A 21,309-nucleotide genomic window follows, 5' to 3' on the forward strand; every position below is an offset into this window, starting at 1 on the left:
CATCAGTGCTATCCCAGCTGCCAGGGCATAGCTGCCTATGGTTTCGGAGATGCTTCCCTATAGGGCCGGTTATTGCACACCTCTAGGCTATGGGGTTTCTCACACCGTCCTTGGCAGCACCGTGGGAGACAGGCCACCAGAGCTGGCCAGGCTAATCCCCTGAGTGGGATCTGCCCGGCTATCTAGGGGAGCGTGTGGTGCCCAGATAAGATCTCACTGGGCAGGCAACCTGCCCCCATCATCCCTGTGTCCTGGAGACTCATGTGGCTGCTTTGGGGATCGGAGCTGTTTAGGGGGAAGGCAGCCTCTTCTCCTTCCCCAATTATCAGCTTGTCAGCAAGAGACGTGAGAGGCCTGGGGATGGATCCCTGCTGGAGTAGGCCAGGTGGGTCCTAGGCCCAGGGCACAGATCCCTGATGGAGTCACCAAATGCCCACGTGCTTAAAGAGCCAGCCCCGCACTGGGACCCCACTTAAGCACAGTGCACTGGGCAGAGGGTCCCAGTGAATAGCAAAGCCTCTCCATCCCCTCCCGGCTCTGCTGAGCTCCCAGGCCAGCCAGCTGGAGAGCAGGGGGATGGAGTGGAATTTGGGGAAGGGGATGGGAGTATACCTGGGGAGGGCAGGGTTCCCCAGGTGGCCCGTCAAGCGTGGCTGCCTGTGAGCCCCGTGCAGACCGGAGCGGGGCCGCTGCCTGGATGCGAGCGCGAGGAGCTCTGCTCAGGTCTGTTGTGCAGAGATAATGAGCTCTCCTGTGGGCTAACATGCTGCACAGATGCATTCGATCAGAAGGGCAAGTCTATCAGCTCCAACACGTGCAGGCCGGGCGATCGGCGTCCGTGCAAGGCCCTGCACGTGCGCATTGCGTGCAGCTCTGGGCAGTATGTTCAGGGAAGGAGGGCAGCCGGCAAGGTACAGGCACATGCCAAATTTTAAAGGGGAAGCCTGCTGCAAGGAGACCCCACTCACCGGGGATGGATGCCCTCCCTCCTCGGAGTGGGGGATAAGAGATGCAGGGTGCGGGTGTGTTCGAGGGTGACCTCCAGGTGTCACTGCTCACACGGTGCCGCTGGCAGGAGATGAGCTTTGGTGGGTCTCGTCAGGGGACGGATGGACAGCTGGGGGTATGTGCGGCTAGGCAGAGAGACAGGGCTCTCCTGGGAGAAATGTGAGCTGCGCGGGGGAGGTGAGACAGGGAACCCCACGCCGGGATTATGATTTAAAAAGCCCAACCCAGATCCCGAGCACATGTGGGCCCTGAAGTTCTCCTATTGCCCCAAAAAAACTCAGCATCCAAACGCTCCAAGCTCCCAGCATGGAGAGAGGGTGTTTCCTGGAAGGATCCCCTCCATGGCAGCCAGCCAGACGTGTTGGCAGCTGGATGTCAGTGGCCTGACAGTGGAAAGCTCAACCAGTGGCCTGGTAGCTAATGCAACGCAGGCAGGTCTGGGGCAGGGGAGCCCCCAGCTGATGCCAAGGGGCCAGCGCGGGTGTTTTTTACTGACCCCTGTGATCTTTCCATGGAACGGCTCTGCATGCAGGAGGGAGGCAGCCAGACTGGGCCACTGCATTCCCAGGGGCCCGGGGGCAGGTCTCCTCGCCCCCTGCCCCTCTGTGGACCCTAGAGTGCTGGTGCATCTGGTGAGGGGCAGCCGGGCGTTACGAGGCACAGAGCGGAGCAGCCCTGGGCCTGGGGAACCTGGGTACCCCCTCCCCGTGCCTCTGTGGGGATAACAGGGCCGACACAGTCATGCTAATGGGGAGTTTAAGTGTAAGAAGTGAGCAAAAGTTTCTAAAATGTCATCACAACCTGCGACAGCAAACGCTGATGGGGAAACGTGCCGAAGAGAAACCGGGCTAGTCTGAACCGAAAAGGCCACGTTGTGGTCCACGGAGTGTTGAACTTACGCTGATGACAAGCAGGGGATGTGGAACTGGAAATTAATGACCCAAATCTAGTGTGTCAGACATCAGGCCTAATTGGGTGACAAAGCAACAAGGGGCTGGGCTATTCTGCCCATCACACCCTTCTTGGGCTCCAAAAGAAAGAGACGTGGGGAGCAAGGAACAGGGAGAAGAACAGACAGAGGCTACTGGAGAGAGCTTCAGCATTATGGCTGCCAGGCCCCCCACGTCCTGGGACCCTGAACCCTCTTTGCTCTAATCTAGGGGCATGGCCCGGCCAGCACAGGCCAGACAGAGGGACCCAGATGACAGCAGCACCCCGACCAGCTCTAGCTGAATCCCAGCTGCCCCGAGATGAAACAGGATCGGGCTGTAACAGCAGCTCCAGCCCAGCTCAGCTCGCTTCTTCCCTTTCCCCGCGAGGACAACTGTCACCAGCTTCAACACCATTGACCAGATGATCAGACAAGGGGCTTTTCCCTTCTAACGCTCTCTCCCGCTGAAGGGGAGGGGACCAAGGGATGAGGTGACAATGAAAAGCCTGATGGAACGCTTCCCACTGCCAAGGCTTTCGCTGCTTTTCCTTCTTCTCTGGATCTTTAAGAACCGGTTCCGAGGCTGTTTCATGGTGTGTTCGCCATGGGTCAGAGCAGGCCAAGCTGTCTGGACGCCACACCCCAGACCTGGTGTAACGCTTGACAGTGTCTGGGTTACGGTAACATCTGTGGCCCATTTAGTCCATCTAAATTAATGCAACACCCCTCCAGAGCCCTTGGCCTAGGAGGTGGGGACAGGTCTTTCTTCAAGGCCAACCACTTTGGGGGCTGCCGCAGGGCAAGACGAGACCCTGCTTCTCTTCCCCCCCTGCAATGAGCCACAAATGCTGCCCCCACCCCTGCAATGCTCCTGGATGCAGAATGGGCCTAGCCAGCCAGTGCCAAGGGCCGTGTCGCAGCGGACGGATACAGACCGCCACGGTCAGGCCCCTCAGAGGGGCACCGCAGCGAGCGAGTCATGGAGTCTGAGGTCGGAAGGGGCCAGCAGATCTCTTGTAAACCTGCGTGGAGCCCAAATGCAGCCCCCTGGAGACTAAGGCACGGTGTGCCGCAGGCAGAGAACGCGAGGGAACGAGGGACACCAATGCCGCGGCAGGGAGCTGACTAGGTGAGACGTGTCCAGAGGATCCCAGCAGACGACCCGCGCCCCAAACTGTTGAGGAAGGCAAAGAACCCATCCTTGCCAACCCGAGCAGGGGGAAATTCCCTCCCGACGCCGTGGCTCGGTCAGACCCTGACGCTGAGAAAGAGAAGGGGGAGCGGTGAAGCGCTTACCTAGGCAGCGCGCCGTCTATCTTGGCCACGTCGACAGTGGCTGTGGAGTGCTTCCCGCCCATCAGCAGCTCAGAGTTCACCAGCCACTGGAGGTTCCTGGATTTGGTGGTGACGAGGTTGACGCCCTTCTTGGCCTTCACCCTGCAGAGCCGGAGAGGAGAGCAAGGCTCACGTCCGCACGGCTGCCTGCCAGCGGCCACACACGGCGGGAACGGCACCGGGGGGGAGGGCCATCGTGTCCCAGAGCACTGTCCCTCCCCCAGGGAGCGCAGCGGACAATGTTGCGGCTGCTGGCCAGTATTCAGCTGGGGGCAGCTAGTAGCCATTAGGGTTAGAGGTAGGCCACCGGACTGGAACTCAGGAAAGAGGCGTTCTCTGCCTCAGTTTCCCCACTGGCAGACGGAGGTGATACTGCGTTTCGAGGTTAGTGTGAGAGAGGTGTTATTCAGGGGCTATGAAAGCCAGGCCAAATCTCGCCCAGCCTGGCAGTGACTGAAGGTGGTTAATACTGTATTACTCAGCTTTGCAGGGGCTTATTTCAGCTAGTCTGACCCGTTGCATCACCCCGGACAGAGAACCTCACCCAGTGATTCCTGCATCCAGCCCGTATCTTGTAGTCGAGCTAGAGAATGTCTGCGCTGGCCCGGCTTTGCGTGTGCGTGTGGTGCCCGGGGGCCGAGGCAGGCTAGGGGGCAGTCCGGAGCGATAGTTCAGTGCACGGCGGTGGTGCAGGGGTGAAGGATGCTGCCTATGGGTCTGGGCAGGGTGTGTCCTGACTGTGTTGGTGTGAAAGGGAGAGACTGGCCCACACAACGGATAACAGACTTACTGCTGCTACCAGCTAGAAAAGGTCTCCTTGAATTCAAGCAGGCGAGTTCTGCGTGTGTGGAAGCAACGGGCCCAAGGTCCCAGCCTGGGGACGGGCGATGTTCGCAGCAGTGGTGTCTGCAGCTCTCAGTTGTGAGGATATGGCACCATGTGCTCCCAGAGTGTGGTCATACCCCAGGGCACACGGGGAGCCTGGGAAAGGACAGGGGTCTCTCGAGGGCCAGGCTACAGCCCTCGCTGCGGGACACTCCTTACGTTGTTATTGTAGGGCTGCCCCGGCAAACGGGGCTGCGTGCACCAAGGTTTATTTCCAGGCAAGCCCTGGGGGACGCCTCCCTCCTTCGGACGCACCGCGCAGGTCCAGGGCAGTCAGCGGCAAAGCAGACTCCCTGCCCCGCCCTCCACCAGCCCCGGGCCCATCCTCCCCTAGCCACCCTCCCTCGGTGGGACTGCAATACAGAGGCCCGCGGAGGGATTCGGGGGTCCCTGACTGCCAATTACAGCCAGCGGCGGTGAGCGGTTCTGTGGCCTGCTGGGACCTGGATCAAGGACCCCCGACCCCAGCTCATTGCCTGTGGGATGCCGGAGAGACTTTCACCAGCACAGACCTGGGAGAAAGGGGCGCTGTCCCACTACCAACGGGCAGAGAAGGCAGCTCCCTCTGCAGCTCAATCCCCCGGCCTCTGCTGTGCTTCCAAGGAGATTCCTAGTCTGTTCCCCTCGCCGTCCCTCCCCTCCCGCGGGGCCCTGACAGGACGGGAACCGAGCGAACGAAACCCAGATCAGTGAACTCCCAGCAAGAGAGCGGCTGTGCCGATGGGCCCCGGGAAGCCCGCAGCGGCACGGTGGCTTGGGGTGATGTTATTAGGAGGGTGCATTGAGAATTTAGCTGGTGGGGATGGTGCTCCCTTTCCCATCTCTTTCGCATCGGGCTCTTTCGTTTACAAATGCCCTGACCAGCCGTGCCCGTCTTTGTACCATTACATCAGTGGGATACCAAAGAGAGGGATCAAAGTTCGGGCTCGAATCAAGGGCTCAGTGAACCAGGAGCTGTCACCACAGGGCTCTGGGCACCTGGCTTATGCTTTTCCATAGCTCTGTGGTGCCATGTCTGTCTGGAACCCAATTCCAAGGCAGTCTCCAAGCACAATGGTGTATCGGGGCATGATGGGCAGGCCTGGCTCAGGGCTGGCATGGCAGGGGGCCGGGGGTAAGGAAGGAGGGGCCCTGGCAGATCTGGGACTGGGAGGGGTGGGGGATAGCGGGAAGCTGCAGGACAGGGCTAAGGGACGTCAGCTGTGCGGTCTCGGGATCCAGGCCTGGCTAGCAAGGCACGGCTCTCCAGGTCGATGAGGCCACAAATCCTTCTCTTTCCCAAGCGCTGAACCCAGACCAGGGCAGGCGTGGTGGCGGGGCCCCCCAAGGGTGCTGCTGAAGGGAGAGTGGGCAGGGCAGGAACTCCAGGCTCGGACTGGCTGGGAAGGAAGCCAGGAAGTGTGATGCCCGTTCCGGGACTAGGGAAGGGCGTGATGCCAGCATGCCTGGGCTCCATGTGCCAGATGCTGAGCGCTCCCCTGAGGGGGCTGCGGGAGGGTGCTCAGCGCCTTGCAGGATGACCAGGACTGCTCCGTGCACGGCAGGGTCCTGTTCTGAGTCTAGACTAAATGGATCTTCACCCTCCACCCCTATCCACACCCTCCTGCCAGCAGCTGGTCCCAATCCTCCACCATACAGCCACCCTGCTTGCCCATCACCCTGCCCACGTGGCTGCCCGCCCCGCTATGATCAGTCCCTCTCCCCGTCCCAGTGCCAGCTCCCCCTCCCCTCCACCGCATGGGCTGTATGCCCTGGGCAGCCGGCCGTGTATGCAGGCCCCGTCCCCAGTCCCCGTCCCCCCCCTGCCAGCCTCCTAAAGCCCTGCCCACCCTTCCCCTCCAGTGCCTTACTGCTCTGCCACCCCGCCCCCTCCAGCACCCACCCACCCACTGCAGCACTCTCTGGCCACGCCCACTCTGGACCCCACAGCTCCACCCCCACTCCCCTCTCCTGCAGCACCCCACGCCCCCATCCACCCCCCGAACCCATCCAGCCTCCTAACCCATGGGAGTTAGGCACCTCAAACGCCTTTCCAAACCTGGGAGAGCTCACTGCCCTGGCTGCTGAAATGCAGCCCGCTCTGGGGTGGGCCATGGCAGCAATTTCCCAGCCGCTCAGGGCAAGCACTGCGCGCAAGCACAGCGCCTCCTAGCGGCAGGCTGGAGCGTCGGCTCGGCGCTCAGTCCGTGGCTGCAGAGGAGTGGTCAGCGTGCTCTTCCCTGGCCACGCGGACGTACCTGAGCGTGAAGTGCTCCACGGTGGAGTTGGCCAGTAGGTAGAGGAAGATGCTGAGCACTTCGCCCGGCTTGAGGGGCTTGTCCGGCAGGCGGATAAAGATGTTGCCGTCCAGCCGGTGCTCCTGCATCAGCTGGGTGGGCGGGGGCGGGAAGAGGCTGATGCTGCCAATGCGCAGCAGGGGGTGCTGCGTGGGGCCCTCGGTCCGGGCAGTGCCGCCCCCCCGGCGCGGGGACGTCTCTCCGGGGCACTCCCCGGCCCCGTCGGGCGCGTGCAGCGTGTAGTACAGCTCGGCCTGCTGGCTCTCGCCGCTCAGGTCCAGGGCCTCCGGCGCCTTCCTCCTGCCCAGGGGCACGGCCGAGGGGCCGAACCAGGCGTGGGGCAGCTCGGCCTGCACCAGGCAGGTGGCCAGGCTGCCCTGCAGGCGGCAGGAGCTCTTGATCTCGCGGGCCTCGCGGAAGGCGTGCAGCCGGACACAGGGCAGCCGGTCGGTCACGTCGAAGTCGTCCCAGTCCCGGCCCGCCACGTAGAAGAGCACCTGGACCACGGGCTGGCTGGCCAGCACCCGCGGCTGGATGATGAAGGCTCGCACCTTCCAGTTGACGGTGAGGCGGTCGGGGATCTCCAAGGTGCTGGAGGGCTGGAGCTGCTCCTTGGGCAGGACCAGCCCGGTGCTGAAGGGCCCCAGCGAGACGTTGAGGATGGGCAGCTCCTTGGTCTGGAAGACGACGAAGGGCTCAGAGCGCTGCAGGGGGGCGCTGGCGTTCCCCCCCGGCCCCACCCCCGTCTCCTTCAGGAAGAAGGCCAGGCGGGTGTTGGAGAGGCGGTAGCTCACAGGCAGGGTCACAGCCGCTGCGGGGGGCCAGGGCTCCGGGGGCTCCGAGCTGGGCGCCGGCACCTTTCCCTGGGCTGGAAACGGGACAGAGAACAGGGTGGGTTAGGGACAGGACAGAGTGCTGAGCGCCCCGTGCATTGCCGCCCCCCAGCAGCCAATGGGCCCAGCTGCCCCCGCTGCCTCTCACCCACCCCTGCTGCCAGCCTCTACCACTGTCCTGCACCCGCCACGTACCCCCGTGTCTCCCTCACACACCCCCACGCTGTCAGCAGCACTGTGACCGCACCTTTCATCCACCAATCGCAAAGTGCTTTACAAAGGAGGCCGGTATCATTATCCCCATTGTACAGATGGGCAAACCGAGGCACAGACGGACACCAGCTCAGGAGCCAGCCTGCCATCTCTGCTGGATTCCATGCAGAGTTTATACCCCCCCTGCAGTCTGTGTGGCGAAGGGAGCGCTGCCATGGGGCACCTCCAGCACTAGCATCCAGGGCACAGAGGCAAAGCTCTGAAGGGCCCAGCGAATGGGATCCCCTCAGTACGATACCTGTACAATCCCCTGGAGTCCCAGCTCCAGGAGCCCCTGAAGTGCTGAATATCTGTGCAACCCCCTGCGGCACGGGGACCCTCCCGGGAGACCCTCCGCGGTTTGTCACTGTCTATAAGCCACTGGCCAGTTTTATCATGCCAGCCGACCCCCTGGCAAATGGCCCGGTCCATCAGACCATTGACAGCACGGGGCAGTTTGCTGTGGGGACAGGGGAGTCGTGAGCGTGTGTGTTCACATGTTTTTTATTGGGGGAGATGAAAAAGCTCCCACACTGATTCCCAAACTCCGCTCTTCACCGCCAGAGCTCCGCGCCCCAGGTCTCAGCGCGGGCTCTGGGAGGAAACACACTGGACACCGCGGGGACACACCGGCTGGGAGATAAACCGTGGCAAAACTGCATTCGGAAAACCACAAGGAGAGACTGGGGCCCATTCGGGGAGATGCCGATCTCCACCAGGGCTGGTTCAGAGCCCCCAGATTTTGCCAGACAACCCCCCAGAGACACAGAATGAAAATGCAGTTATGAATTTGGATAGGGTGGGGAATCAGACTGGTAATCAAGATTGGATTTCTACAGCACCCCAGAATGGGATCCTGGCCCCTGACTCAGGCTGCTCGGCGTTACCGTAATATTCCTAATAAATAACGTACAGCACCCAGCACAAGGGGACCCTGGTCCGCGATTCGAGCTGTTAGGCATTACCGTAATACTCCTAATAAATAACGTACAGCACCCAGCACAATGGAGTTGTGGTCCATGGCTGGGGCTGCTAAGTGCTGCTGCAAGCTAAAGAACAAGAAGGCCCCGTCAATTCGGTGGGGAGCTAGATCTAAATTCTGCAGCAGGCCCCTGGATCCCGCCGCCTCTGGCAGACTAGGGATTCGGGGGAAACTTTGCTTAAATTAGAGGAGTTTTTAATGAAGCAACTATGTAAATAAACAGCACGCTCAGCCCAACAGCCCCTGACAGTGTTCCTTTGATCTGCGAGGCAATTTGCTTTGCACTGATCTTCCCTTTCCCACTGTGAGGGGTCCATGGGTGGCGCTGGCAGCTCCAAGCTGCAGTGTGGGAGTTGTCAGAAGGCAGCTGGGGGGTTGGGCAGATGGGGAAGGGGCAGTGTGGGGGTTGGGCACTAGAGGAGGTGGGCTGAGGCAGTTTGGATTTGTGGGAGAAGCGCAGGAACTGCCAAACTGGGCAGCAGTGCGACAGAGAGCAATGTGATCCTTTAAATGGACATCGGTAGGTTTCAGAGGTAACGCCCCCATCGACGAGAGGAGCAGTTCGATGAGAGGAGCAGTTCGAACTGCAGCTGGGTGGAGAAAGGCGGTGCAGTTTGGCAGGAGGATTTTGATATTGCAAAACCTGGTTTCCTTCCGATTTGGAAAGAAATAAAAAAACTTCAGAATTCTCCGCAAAATGGAATGGAGCAGAGGACGCCGGGAGCTGGGGTTGCGGAGGAGCCAGCCCTCCCAGGGCTTCCAGGCTCCCCAGCATCCTGCCTGCTGACAGGGAGCTGGGACCGTGGAAACCTTGACTGGGCTGGGGGTGTAGAAGCCCTGGGAATCCTGGGAATCTTGGAGCTAGGGAACCGGTGCTCCCAGACTCTGTCAGCCCACCAGGCAGGCCGCTGGAGCCAGGTGAGCAAGCTGGCAGGGAAATCAAGCACGTTTCGGACAGCCTGTCTGGGCTCTGACAAACTTGTAACAAAGTCGAACCACGAACCGCTTCCACGGCGACAAATCGGTGTCCTCCGAGGGCCGCGAATTTCTGACCCGCCTGCCAAGCTGCTGGGGAGGCTGCCTGCAGACTCAGGCAGATGTCGCGGCACCAGGACATGCTTTCAGGCTTGCCCAACCGTGAAGGGGAGGCACAGAAGGCGAGGTCTGTCAGGGAGTATAAATCCAGGTAGCGCCATTGAAATCAGCTGGGATGGGTGGGGCTGCTTCACACTGGCGGAGGTGCGGGCCTGCTGTGGTTTTTCAAGTGAAAGCTCGAACTGGGGAGCTAATTCCCCAGCCAGGGAATGGGGGAGGAGGGGTCCAGCAGGCTCGGCTCCACTGGGGGGGATGGCTATTCCCTTAGCGATGGGGAGATTGGAGTCTCCACGAGGCAGTCCAGCCCCACCGCCCTGCGGTGAGCTCACTCTGCAGCACCTGGGAACACGGCTCCTGGACCCAGGTCCCGGCTCCGAGCAGCACCCTGGAGAGAGCTCGGCAGCCTGGAGAGGGAGGGGGCTAAGGCATCAGCCCCAATGCCAGGCAAGGAGTTCTGGTCATGGGTGTCACCGTTCAGGGCACCTCAGGGATCCAGCAAGGCCCTCATCCTTCCAGCTGCCAGACCCCATAGACACAACCCCACTGTGCTGGGTGCTGTAGGTTTCTCAGGCAGAGACCCACAACTCCCTCCCTTCTCCCTGCGGTATTTCCAGGCTTCCCAGCTCCCTGCCTCTTTCAACCTCTTCCCTGCTTCCCTCCAGGGCGTTGGCTCTGAGACCAGGCTGGAGGCTCCCTGGGAACCTGGCCCCCCTCTTCGTACCCAGCCACTCGCCCGGCTGCGATTCCAACCAGTCCCCAGTGCCGAGCTGCCTCTGTCCGCACAGCTCAACCAGCCCGTATTGCTTCTGCTGGTCATAACGCATTTCCCCGTCTCTGCTGTCCCCGGCCCCCGGAGACCGTGGAGACGTTACCCTGGGCTTTTCCCTTCTAGGTAACCGGCTTTCATGGCGGCTGGCCCCTCCACAATCCATGCGATCACACAGCCCACAAACACTGCCACCACGTTAGTCACAGCTCCGGGCAACTGCACCTGCGTCACCCCATCCGTGGTCCAGCAAGAGCAGCCGTGCTCACGCCACTGGCCCCCTTAGCTGTCACCGCTCTTGGGCGGAGACCCGCATCTCTCTCCCTCCCTCCAGGCCGGAGAGCTCTCGGCCACCAAGGTGTTATCCCCAGGAAAAGGCTGTCTGCCCAAGCAGGCCTGCTTGCTTTCTCCTCCGAGCCGGCTCAAGCGGGACTGCCCGCAGGGACAAGCTACCACAACTCTTTCTAAGCGAGCCTAGATACTCTTCAGGGAGAAACACTAGCGAGACGGCATTAAAGCCCGTCAGAGAACCCACGTACATGCTGGTCACCCCAGCCCAAGGTGGGATCTGGCAGGAGCAGTCCTTCCACGCCCCACTCATGGGGTTTGCTTGTGCTTTTCACTTAATCAAGGCTTCAGCTCAGAGCAAGCCCCCAGGCTTGTGGGGCCTCTCCTGTCCTGCCAACCCTTCGCTAAGGATTGGGACCTCCGTGGCTCAGGGCTTCTCCTCTGCGTTTGCTGGATCAGGGAGAAGTCCCTGAGCCTCTTTAAAACCAGGCTATCTTCCTAAAACTCCTGTCTTCTGCTGCTCTCTGGTATATGCTCGTATATGGGCACCTCGGGTGGGTTGCGTGGGTACAAAGGGCCGTCAATAGAGGACGTCCATTAGAATCTCCCTCCTCCTAGACAAGCTCCATATGCTGCCACCCTAACACACCCCACTGCACTTGCAACCCCACGGACCCCAGATGGATAAACTCAAATTCAACAACGTTCCTCTTCAGTCCACCAGGTGTGTCCCGGACGGTGCAGGACACTGGCAGTCTGTCCCGATGGACGCTAAGGGAACGTCACTGCTGGACCGTGTGCGATGAGCTCAAGGTGAGTGGGCAGAGCTGGCAGAGCAGAGAGGCTGCAGGTCAGGACTGAGGGGCATTGGCAGAGCGAGGAGGGGGGGGGCCCTTAACCTGGCAGGGTCACAGAGTGACCTAAATCCACATGGAGCTCTGTGGTGCCACGGCACCGAGCTAACCCCCAGCGCCCTGCAGTGCCACGGCGCCGAGCTAACGAACCCCCAGCGCCCTGCAGTGCCACGGCGACGAGCTAATGCACCAAGGATGCAGGGTGAGGTGCCGTTCCTGGAAATGCTGGCATGCAGACGGACATTACAGTAATTGCAGCAGCGATCGTCCACCTGCACTAACAACTGGGAAAAGGGCACAAAGAATTGTTCCTGCAAAATTTCCGACTCTGGAAAATCAATCTCCTGCTGCAAACCATGCGGTTCTGCCCCCGGAAACTCGCCTCAGCTCGCTGCATATCGGGTCCTGCCGCTGGGAGCAGCATTCCGGAGGGCGGACCACCGCACAGCCCTGCCCACTCCCTCTGATTTCTGTTTCGCTGGCCCCGGCCGTATTTTCTCCCTGGATGAGGCACAGACTGGAAGCTGCCTCCCTTTGAATGAGGGAAGGAACGGAGTGGTTGTTTCATGCTGGAGGGATGGGAATGAAAGGACAGCCTCCCGTTGACCTCGGAGAGCCCGTACGCAAACGCACACACACACGGCAAAGGTTCATGAGGAGAGGGGACTGGTGTGAACTGGGAATGCTAGTACCTGGGGCCTGGCCCACCCCAGTATCACCATGACTCAGTTGGAGGGGGGAAACAGGACCAGTTTAAATCATAGGCCCAATAGGCCAGTTCTTAGGGTTCCAGGTTCCAGAGTCCTGTGATCACACCAGACTTTTAGCTTCCAATTAAAAAAACAAGGTCAGTTCCTAGCCTGGGAAATGGTGGTAAAAAGCTCAAAAACGTGACTCAAGAGTAACCAACACAGCAACTTCTGCCTGAGTCTGCAGAGAGCCTGAGACAATTGCTCTGGGCAGGGGTGGGAACTGCCCCAAGCATCTCAACAGGGTGTTAAGACCCAGCCCCGCTGCTGTGGAGGACCCTCCAACCCCACCTCAGCAGAGGATGAAGAGTGGAGCAGGCCCAGCCCACTTACCCAGCAGATACTGGGGTAAATCCTGGTGGGTGGGCAGCGTGTCTTTGCTGCCCCTCCTGAGGGGACCTGTTTGCTTTCTACCTTTTGTATCCTTGAACTACATCCTCACTGGTGTGAATCAGCAAAATTCGGCCAGACCAACTCTCATTAATGAAACCCAGGGGCCAAGATAACACAAAAGGTCTGTGGAGCCCAGCAGGGCAACAGATCAGGGCCACCATTCAGGACACTGCGCTCCTGAGGTCAGAGGGGTTAGAATTAAGGACATGAAGACAGGCCCTTACCAGTCTGTCTGGGGAGAAATGGACCCATTAATTAACACACAAAGGAATGGAACCAGCAATGATTCTAAATCTACTCAGCTTCCTTCCTTCCTTCCCTGGGTCTCGAACCAGGGAATTAAAGAGCAGGCCATTGGACAATTAGCTGGTAATGAAGATCTTGCCAATATCGCTGCCTGTTGATTAAACAGCTAGTAAGGGAAACTCAAACGAGCCAGTTCCTGCTTCCACCAGGACTAATGTCAAATTGAGAGACGTGCCTGGCTTGACAAATTCAAAATAGCCAGCCAAGACAATACACATCCCAGGCCTTAAGGGAAGCAACGAACAAACTAACTGTGCCCGCCATGTGCACTTATTTCTGAAAAATCCACAAATGCAGCTGACACCAGACAAATGGAATAAGTTCAAATGTGGGGGGCATCTTCAAAATAAGGAAACACAGTGATCCCAGGAATTCCCACCGTCGCAAACTGAGTTTCGTCCCAGTGCAGCAAATGTTATGTCACAAGGAAAAGAAAGCTGTAGCCATCTAGGGATGGATTTTCAGAAGATCTCCATAAGCTGGGTGCCTGTTAGGTGCCGAGATCTAATTGCTGGCACTGAGGCCTGGGGAATCCAGCGCTGAGGAGCGCTGGAGAGAGTGGCTTTTTAATGAGAGCATGCCCAATAAGGAATGCCAAGGGGCTGGTTTAGGCGTGGCAAAATTAGATTTTTATATTTTCGTCATTTCAATGGACAATTTTGAGCTTTCTTTGGAGACATTTGTGAGATTTTTATCAGTTTAAATGTTCACAGCTGTACAAAATGATGAGGGCAGAGGGAGGTCAGACAATCAAAATATTTAATGACAGTCGATATCTGAGATTCCATGCAGAGATTTATAACTGGTAAAACACAAATTGTCAACCTCTCTGGTCAAAATATAGAAAGGAAACAAATCAAACTCTCCTAAGTTCTCAAGTAGCTTTTTTCTTAGTTTGCCTCTTTGTAAATTTCGCTGAGCAGGGAGGGAAATATTTTTTCCTTGGCTGGCCTGTGGTTAAATTGACATTTACTGACATTTACCAATCAGTATCTAATCCTTCTAATCCTAGGTATAAGGACAACTGAATCGACAGGCAAACACGATCTTGTCTTCTGCTAGAATTACAACACGTGCCGAGGAAGGGAACTCACTGTGTGTCATTACGGTGTAGCACTGTCACACCGAGTGACCACTGACAGAGGACAGCAGGCGGACTGAGATGGGTGGGGTTAGCAGCGGGGCACTCCAGGAGTCTGGGCCAGGTCCCCAGCTGGTATAAACCACCCTCATGACGTCCCTGACTCTGGCAGTGCCCAGGAGACCGGAATCTGCTCACCCCTCTCCTGGGGCAACGTTCACCACTGTGCCGAGCTCTTGGCAGCATCTGGTCCCATGCCCCAGCCAGCGCCAAAGGCAGGTGCTGGTCCCCCTGGGGGCATCTCAGCCCGGTGCATAATGGCCAGTGTCTCTTTCACCTGGCCCACCTTGTGTCTCTCACATGCTGAGACTGACACAGCTGCAGACAGTGTTATGACTGGCCATCAAATCATGCAGGCTGGCCCTAGTGTTTGCCTCTTGACCTGTTGATTACCCAGTCGAGTCCTTCCTTCCCTCTATCCCCACCTCCCCGATGTTCATTTAACCCCGCCACTCTCTCTCATACTCCGGGTCAGTGTAGCAGGCTGTGTTCCTCAGCTCTCGCCACCCCCTCTCTCATCTCCAGCACCTCGGTCTGCACCCCTATAGTTCACCCCACTGGGAGCCAGACAGCCCTGGTGCATGCAGCCTCTTGAAATGCACCTGGCTGGGGGCCTGACTGGTGCAAATTGGCCAAGGTCTGTTGGCTTCGATGGAGCGATGCCAATTTACACCTGCTGGGGATCTGGAGCGATTCACTTCCAAAGCAGCCGATCTGTCCTGCTCCCCACTGCAGGAAGAAGGACCCGACAATCAAAGATGCTGAATTATTCAGTCTCCATCTGTGGGTCCACGTACAGCCCTGGGTCTCTAAGGCTTTCTGGGCACAGCAGAGTCCCCCCATCTCTCCGACAGTGGGGGCTGACGCAGCGGTAGCAATCGTGGGAAACAGGCCTGGCTCTCAGCTGTGTTCTTGCGTGTTTATGCTCTGTAAAGAGGCCTTGAAGTGGGCAGGTGTGTTGCTGGCATATAACACCACTCCTATGTTAGCATGGGGATAAATCGGTGGGGGGTGTTCAGATTGCAGGGCACTAGGGTTGTGCTCTTTTCCAGGGCCTATAGGGAGCCATGAGGAGCAGCTCTGAGGCCGCGCTGATTTACGCCAGGGGCCAGGCCGGGCCTGCATGTCTCGAGGCCACAGGGATTTAAAACCACCGTACTCTGTACCCTCTCTGTCCCTGCTGCGAGCACGGGAATGGAGCAACGGAGAACGTGGCCCAGAGGCCAGCCTACAGGCCCCAGGCAACGACTAGCATTTTGACCCCCATGCTGGATTCTACAGCAGCTGAATAACGAGCTATTACAAGACCCAGGAGTCTCTGATTAGCCCTTTCTCTGTCTCCTGAATGTTCAGCATCACCGATTCATTTCATATTTAATCCCCTTATGGCATTTGCCCCCCCTGAACAGTGTCACACCCCAGCCGTTATCTGAACTGGCTGAAATGCCAAGACCACGGCAATCTCTTGGGGGCAGGGGCTGGCTCTGAGTTCCCCGTTTGTGGTGGGGGTGTTTTATCTCCTTCCTCACACGCATCAGAGCTTGGCCACAGCCGGAGACGGGACACCGGGCAGGGCGGGCTGGTGCCTGGAGCGGGCACAGCCAATCCTCTTTGAGCTGCCTGGCTGGTGGGCCTTGCTCGCATGCTCACTGATCACCAGACTGGGGGCCGGGAAGGAATTTTCCCCCAGCTCAGATCAGCAGGGACTTTGCGGGGGTTTCGCCTTCCCCTGCAGCTGGTTGACCTGCTGAGATCATAGAATCATAGAAGATTAGGGTTGGAAGAGACCTCAGGAGGTCACCTCGTCCAACCCCCTGCTCAAAGCAGGACCAACACCAACTAAATCATCCCAGCCAGGGATTTGTCAAGCTGGGCCTTAAAAACCTCTAAGGAAGGAGATTCCACCACCTCCCTAGGTAACGCATTCCAGTGTTTCACCACCCTCCTCGTGAAATAGTGTTTCCTAATATCCAACCTAGACCTCCCCCACTGCAACTTGAGACCATTGCTCCTTGTTCTGTCACCTGCCACCACTGAGAACAGCCGAGCTCCATCCCCTTTGGAACCCCCCTTCAGGTAGTTGAAGGCTGCTATCAAATCCCCCCTCACTCTTCGCTTCTGCAGACTAAATAACCCCAGTTCCCTCAGCCTCTCCTCGTAAGTCGTGTGCCCCAGCGCCCTGACCATTTTCGTTGCTCTCCACTGGACTCTCTCCAATTTGTCCACAACCCTTCTGTAGTGGGGGGACCAAAACTGGACACAGTACTCCAGGTGTGGCCTCACCAGTGTCAAACAGAGGGGAATAATCACTTCCCTCGATCTGCTGGCAATGCTCCTACTAATGCAGCCCAATATGCCATTGGCCTTCTTTTCGCCTTCCCCTGCAGCTCGTTGGCCGGCTGAGATCAGCTGGGCGTGTCTCACCTAATCAAACCCCTCCCCATTTCACGGGCCTTGGGCATTGGTGGCACCCAGGTCTCTCCTGGGCACTTGGGCACACTCCTGTTCTCTGTTCGTGGCACCAAACAGTTCAGGCCCCTGAGGACTGAAATGCTTTCATCTGACATGGCTGGGCTCAGTATAGGGGTATCTGGGTCGGTCAGGCTGTACATCGGGTCTCTATACAACTCTATGGACCAGTGTGATCTTCTCCAGGCACTACGGCAATACAAACAACAAACAGGAATAGGGCTGTCATTTAGACCTGCCCGGGTGGGGGGGAGGGGGTTGGTGGCATGGAGTCAGCTGATCTACACCAGGAATCCTTGTGTTCCTTCCAGGGGCAGAGCTGAGCTGTGGGAGAGATGATGGGAATTCAAGTCTATTGTAGACCCAGCCCAGATGTTGGGGCAGTGGGGGGATGCTTTCATTGCTTGTGCCCCCAAAACGTATCCATGTGGGGTTAACAATCAAGACTGGGAGCGTAAGAACGGCCATATTGGGTTTCCAACCAGCCCCATGTCCCATCTCCCGACAGTGGCCAGTGCCGGATGCTTCAGAGAGAATGAGCAGAACAGGGCAGATAGCGAGTGATCCATCCCCTGCCACCCAGTCCCGGCTTCTGGCAGTCAGAGGCTTAACAAAGCAACAGGTGCGATTAGTGTTCTCACAGCCCTGCATTTCTGCAAATGAAGCGCCACCCTCCAGTGCAAACCGGGGGGAGGGATAGCTCAGTGGTTTGAGCATTGGCCTGCTAAACCCAGGGTTGTGAGTTCAATCCTTGAAGGGGCCATTCAGGGATCTGGGGCAAAAATTGGGGATTGGTCCTGCTTTGAGCAGGGGGTTGGACTAGATGACCTCCTGAGGTCCCTTCCAACCCTGATAGACTATGATTAACCCGCAGGAGTGCCAGCAATCGTGTGCCAATGTGGGCACCGGAGAGGGGAGTGCTAGGATTTCAGGGGAGCGTCCGGAGAGATTCAATGACGCAAACGGGCGGGCCCTCGTTCATTCAGCCCCAGCTTTCGGGTACCACAGCAATAGGCTGGGCCAGCTCCCTCCTCCTCTTCCCCGCTGTCCCCGCCAAGCCGGCACGCCCTGCTCCCGAGGCTCCCACCTAGTGGGCATGGGCTCCACCTCGGCTCCCAGGCACACACTCCCACACCCAGAAGGTTTCCTGAGCTAATGTAAGCAAACAGAAGAGCCAGAAACAGCCCCTTTGAGCACCCTTTGTCCAAGGCTTCCCCTCCCAGTCAGCTCTGCTTCCCCTTCTGGAGCATCGGCCCCCGCGCTACCCTCCTGGGAACCTGGCCCCTTACTCCAGGGCTGTGCCACCGGTGCCAGCTCCACTCCTCCCTGGCGCCACCCTCCCCCCGGCACAGCCTGCCCCAGCCACTCCCCCACCTCCTGCCCTGCCCCCTTTCAAGTGGTTGAAATGGGCCCACCTGTTCTGACACAGGGACGCTGGGTCTGGCCTGCTCACAGGGACCCCTGGGCCAGTCACCCTAGCAAGATCCCAGTCAGCAGGTGGCTGGATTCCAGCAGGGGTGTTCAGATCCCCAGAGCGTGGCCCAGGACAGGGCATGAGTGACCCAGCGGGACCCAGTCCTCTCCTTAGCAGTGGCACTGCGGGTTTACAGGGCACATGCCTTCTCCTTTCCTGCCATGCATCTTCCCAGTTCCTTTCCCTGCACCCAGGAACCATGTGGTACAAGGCCTCTGACCATCTTTCCCAGCCCTTCTCCCAGTCCCCGCTAACATACCCATGGCTATTGCTTGATCTGATTTGCTCTGTTACCTGCTGGCTCATGTTGGCATGGGGCAATCACACACAAAAGGCCACACCTGACGATATATCCCTCGTCCCATCCAGCTGCTGGGCTACCCCTTTATGCTCCCAATGGTCGCTGTTGCCAACTCTCACCATATTTGGCATTTTTCTTAAAGCCCCAGCTCCTGGAGTCACGTGATCAGAGGGGACTCTCAGCTTTAATTTAAATAAAAGAGAGAAAGTTTCGCTCCTTTGTGGCCGGGGAGAAAAGCTGGAAAACGTGACCTCGAAAGGCTCAGAAACCAGAAGGCAAATAAGGAGTTTAGTAGTTTAAAAATCTCACAATTTTAAAGCCAATCTCATGATTTTGGGGGCCCTGACTTGTGATTTTTGACAAACTGCAGCTGGATGGGCTGTGTAACAGACAGAGAGCTCCTCTGAGTTTCGGGGGTGAATGTTCCTCCCTGATGCTTAATAGAGCACAAGCTACAAAACCTGGCTGTAGATCTGAGCTCTGGCCCCTGTACACTCCACCCCGGTTTGCACAGGGCACACAGCAGGGGTGGAGGGTAGGCGGAGAGGGGGCTGGCGCAGCCTGTAGCTTCATCCACATCGGGAGCTGTATGAATATGGATGAAGGCTGGCAGTTTCAACGTAGCAAATTAAAAACGAAATGTCGCTGGGAAAATCTGGGGAAGCATCTGCAGCCGCTCTGATGAGCCCGGCTAACGGGAGCGCAGGAACTGTGTTTACTAACATGCCTGCGACAAGCAGACCTTGCCCAGGGGCCAGGCCAGTTCTAAATCAGGACTCAGAGACTTTAAGGCCAGAAGGGACCATCGTGATCAGCTGGTCTAACCTCCTGCACATTGCAAGCTGCAGAACCTCACCCACTCCTGTGATAGACCCCTCACCTCTGGCGGGGTTACTGACATTCTCAAATCTGGATTTAAAGACAGAGAATCTACCACTTGCTTTAGTTCAAACCTAGAAGTGGCCTGTGTGGCACTGCCCCCGGATCTCGGCCAGTCTGACCTGGGGGGAAATTGCTTCCTGACCCCAAATCTGGCCATCAGTTAGACTCTGAGCATGTGGGCGAGACCCACCAGCCAGACACCTGGGAAAGAATCCTCTGTAGTTACACAGAGCCCTCCCCACCCAGTGTCCTGTCTCTGGCCATTGGAGAGATTTGCGGCTAGCAGTTGCAGATCAGCTCCATGCCAGTGTACGCAGTCCCATCCTACGGTCCCCTCCATAAACTTATCAAGCGCAGTCTTAAGACAAGTTAGGTTTTTGCCCCCACTGCTCCCCTTGAAAGGCTGTTCCAGAACTTCACTCCTCTGATGATTAGAAACCTTCATCTCATTTCCAGCCTAAACTCATTGATGGCTAGTTTATATCCATTCGTTTTTGTGCCAACATTGGCCCCTACCTTAAATAACTCCTTTTGCTCCCTAAAGTAACCACAGCTCCCCTCAGCCTTCGCTTTGCTAGGCTAAACAAGCCAAGCTCCTTGAGTCTCCTGTCGTAAGGTAGGTTCTCCATTCCTCTGCCCATCCGAGTAGCCCTTCTCAGCACCTGCTCCCATTTGAAGTCAGCTTTCTTTTGCTGGGCTGCGTGTGAGTGCGGAGCACTGACTGGGCGTGGAAGCACAGCCTGTGTATGGGTGTTTGATTCGTACGCTTCTCCGTGCAGAGGTCGGCTTAGCAGTTTGCATGTTGGAGCCCTGATTTCAAAGCCAGGCTGGGCATCGACTTGTGTGAACTGGGGCTCATGATGGGGGGCAGATCTGAACCAGAACATTTTGCCAACAGAGAAGTGAGGATTCCACAAAGACCTTCTACAAATCAACTCCAACCAACCCCTACACATAACCCTTCTTCCCACCTCCCATCTGGGCACCAGGGACTTTTATAGAGGGCTTCTCTACCCAGAACCCTTTGCAGGGAAGGGAAGTCCCTCCCCCGTCTCTCTGGGTGATTGACATCCCAACAGGCCAATCGGCTCTCTCCCTCACTCCCAGCTCTACTAGAGGCTTCACCCCATCACGGTGTGGATGTCACTTACAGGGACAGCTGTGTTGTACTGACGTGTGTGACGCGTGATGGTTAATGACCGCTGAGCACTGTATACAGGCTGAGCACCGTTACTGAAGGACCAAGTTTGGCCCAAGTGGGAGCTCTGGGATTGGGCCTGGTCCTGCTAACACTTGTGCTTGGCTGCAGGGCGTGGGATTGCTGATTCAGTAGGTTTCAGAGTAACAGCCGTGTTAGTCTGTATTCGTAAAAAGAAAAAAGAAAAGGAGTACTTGTGGCACCTTAGAGACTAACCAGTTTATTTGAGCATGAGCTTTCGTGAGCTACAGCTCACTTCATCGGATGCATAGCATATCGTGGAAACTGCAGAAGACATTATATACACACAGAGACCATGAAACAAAACTTCCTCCCACCCCACTCTCCTGCTGCTAACAGCTTATCTAAAGTGATCATCAAGTGATCATCAAGGAAGGCCATTTCCAGCACAAATCAAGGTTTTCTCACTCTTCCCCCCCCCCACACACACACAGACACACATACAAACTCACTCTCCTGCTGGTAATAGCCCATCCCTCTTTGAAACCTCTCTTTATAATGCGCATGATAATCAAGGTGGGTCATTTCCAGCACTAATCCAGGTTTTCTCACCCCCCCCCCCACACACACACCCTCCAAAAACCACACACACAAACTCACTCTCCTGCTGGCAATAGCTCATCTTACAATGTGCACAGCAATAATCCAAGTTTAACCAGAACGTCTTGGGGGGGGGGGGGGTTTGTAGGAAAAAAACAAGGGGAGATAGGCTACCTTGCATAATGACTTAGCCACTCCCAGTCTCTATTCAAGCCCAAATTAATAGTATCCAATTTGCAAATGAATTCCAATTCAGCAGTTTCTCGCTGGAGTCTGGATTTGAAGTTTTTTTGCTGTAAGATAGCGACCCTCATGTCTGTGATTGCGTGA

At 57.4% G+C, this 21,309-nt stretch overlaps 1 protein-coding gene across 1 annotated transcript in view; it reads right to left on the reverse strand.

Moving 5' to 3' along the window:
* The window catches only part of TMEM132E (transmembrane protein 132E), a 230,842-nt gene that overhangs the window by 36,338 nt on the left and 173,195 nt on the right, over window positions 1-21,309 (reverse strand). Inside the window, exons 2-3 of the mRNA XM_074974672.1 lie at window positions 6,397-7,303; window positions 3,236-3,376 (exon numbers count right to left, since the gene is read on the reverse strand). Of these exons, the coding sequence (XP_074830773.1) occupies window positions 3,236-3,376; window positions 6,397-7,303 (1,048 nt within the window). The remainder of the gene's footprint in view (window positions 1-3,235; window positions 3,377-6,396; window positions 7,304-21,309) is intronic.

Source organism: Natator depressus, chromosome 17 (assembly GCF_965152275.1).
Source record: "Natator depressus isolate rNatDep1 chromosome 17, rNatDep2.hap1, whole genome shotgun sequence".
NCBI classification, from domain to species: Eukaryota; Metazoa; Chordata; order Testudines; family Cheloniidae; genus Natator; species Natator depressus.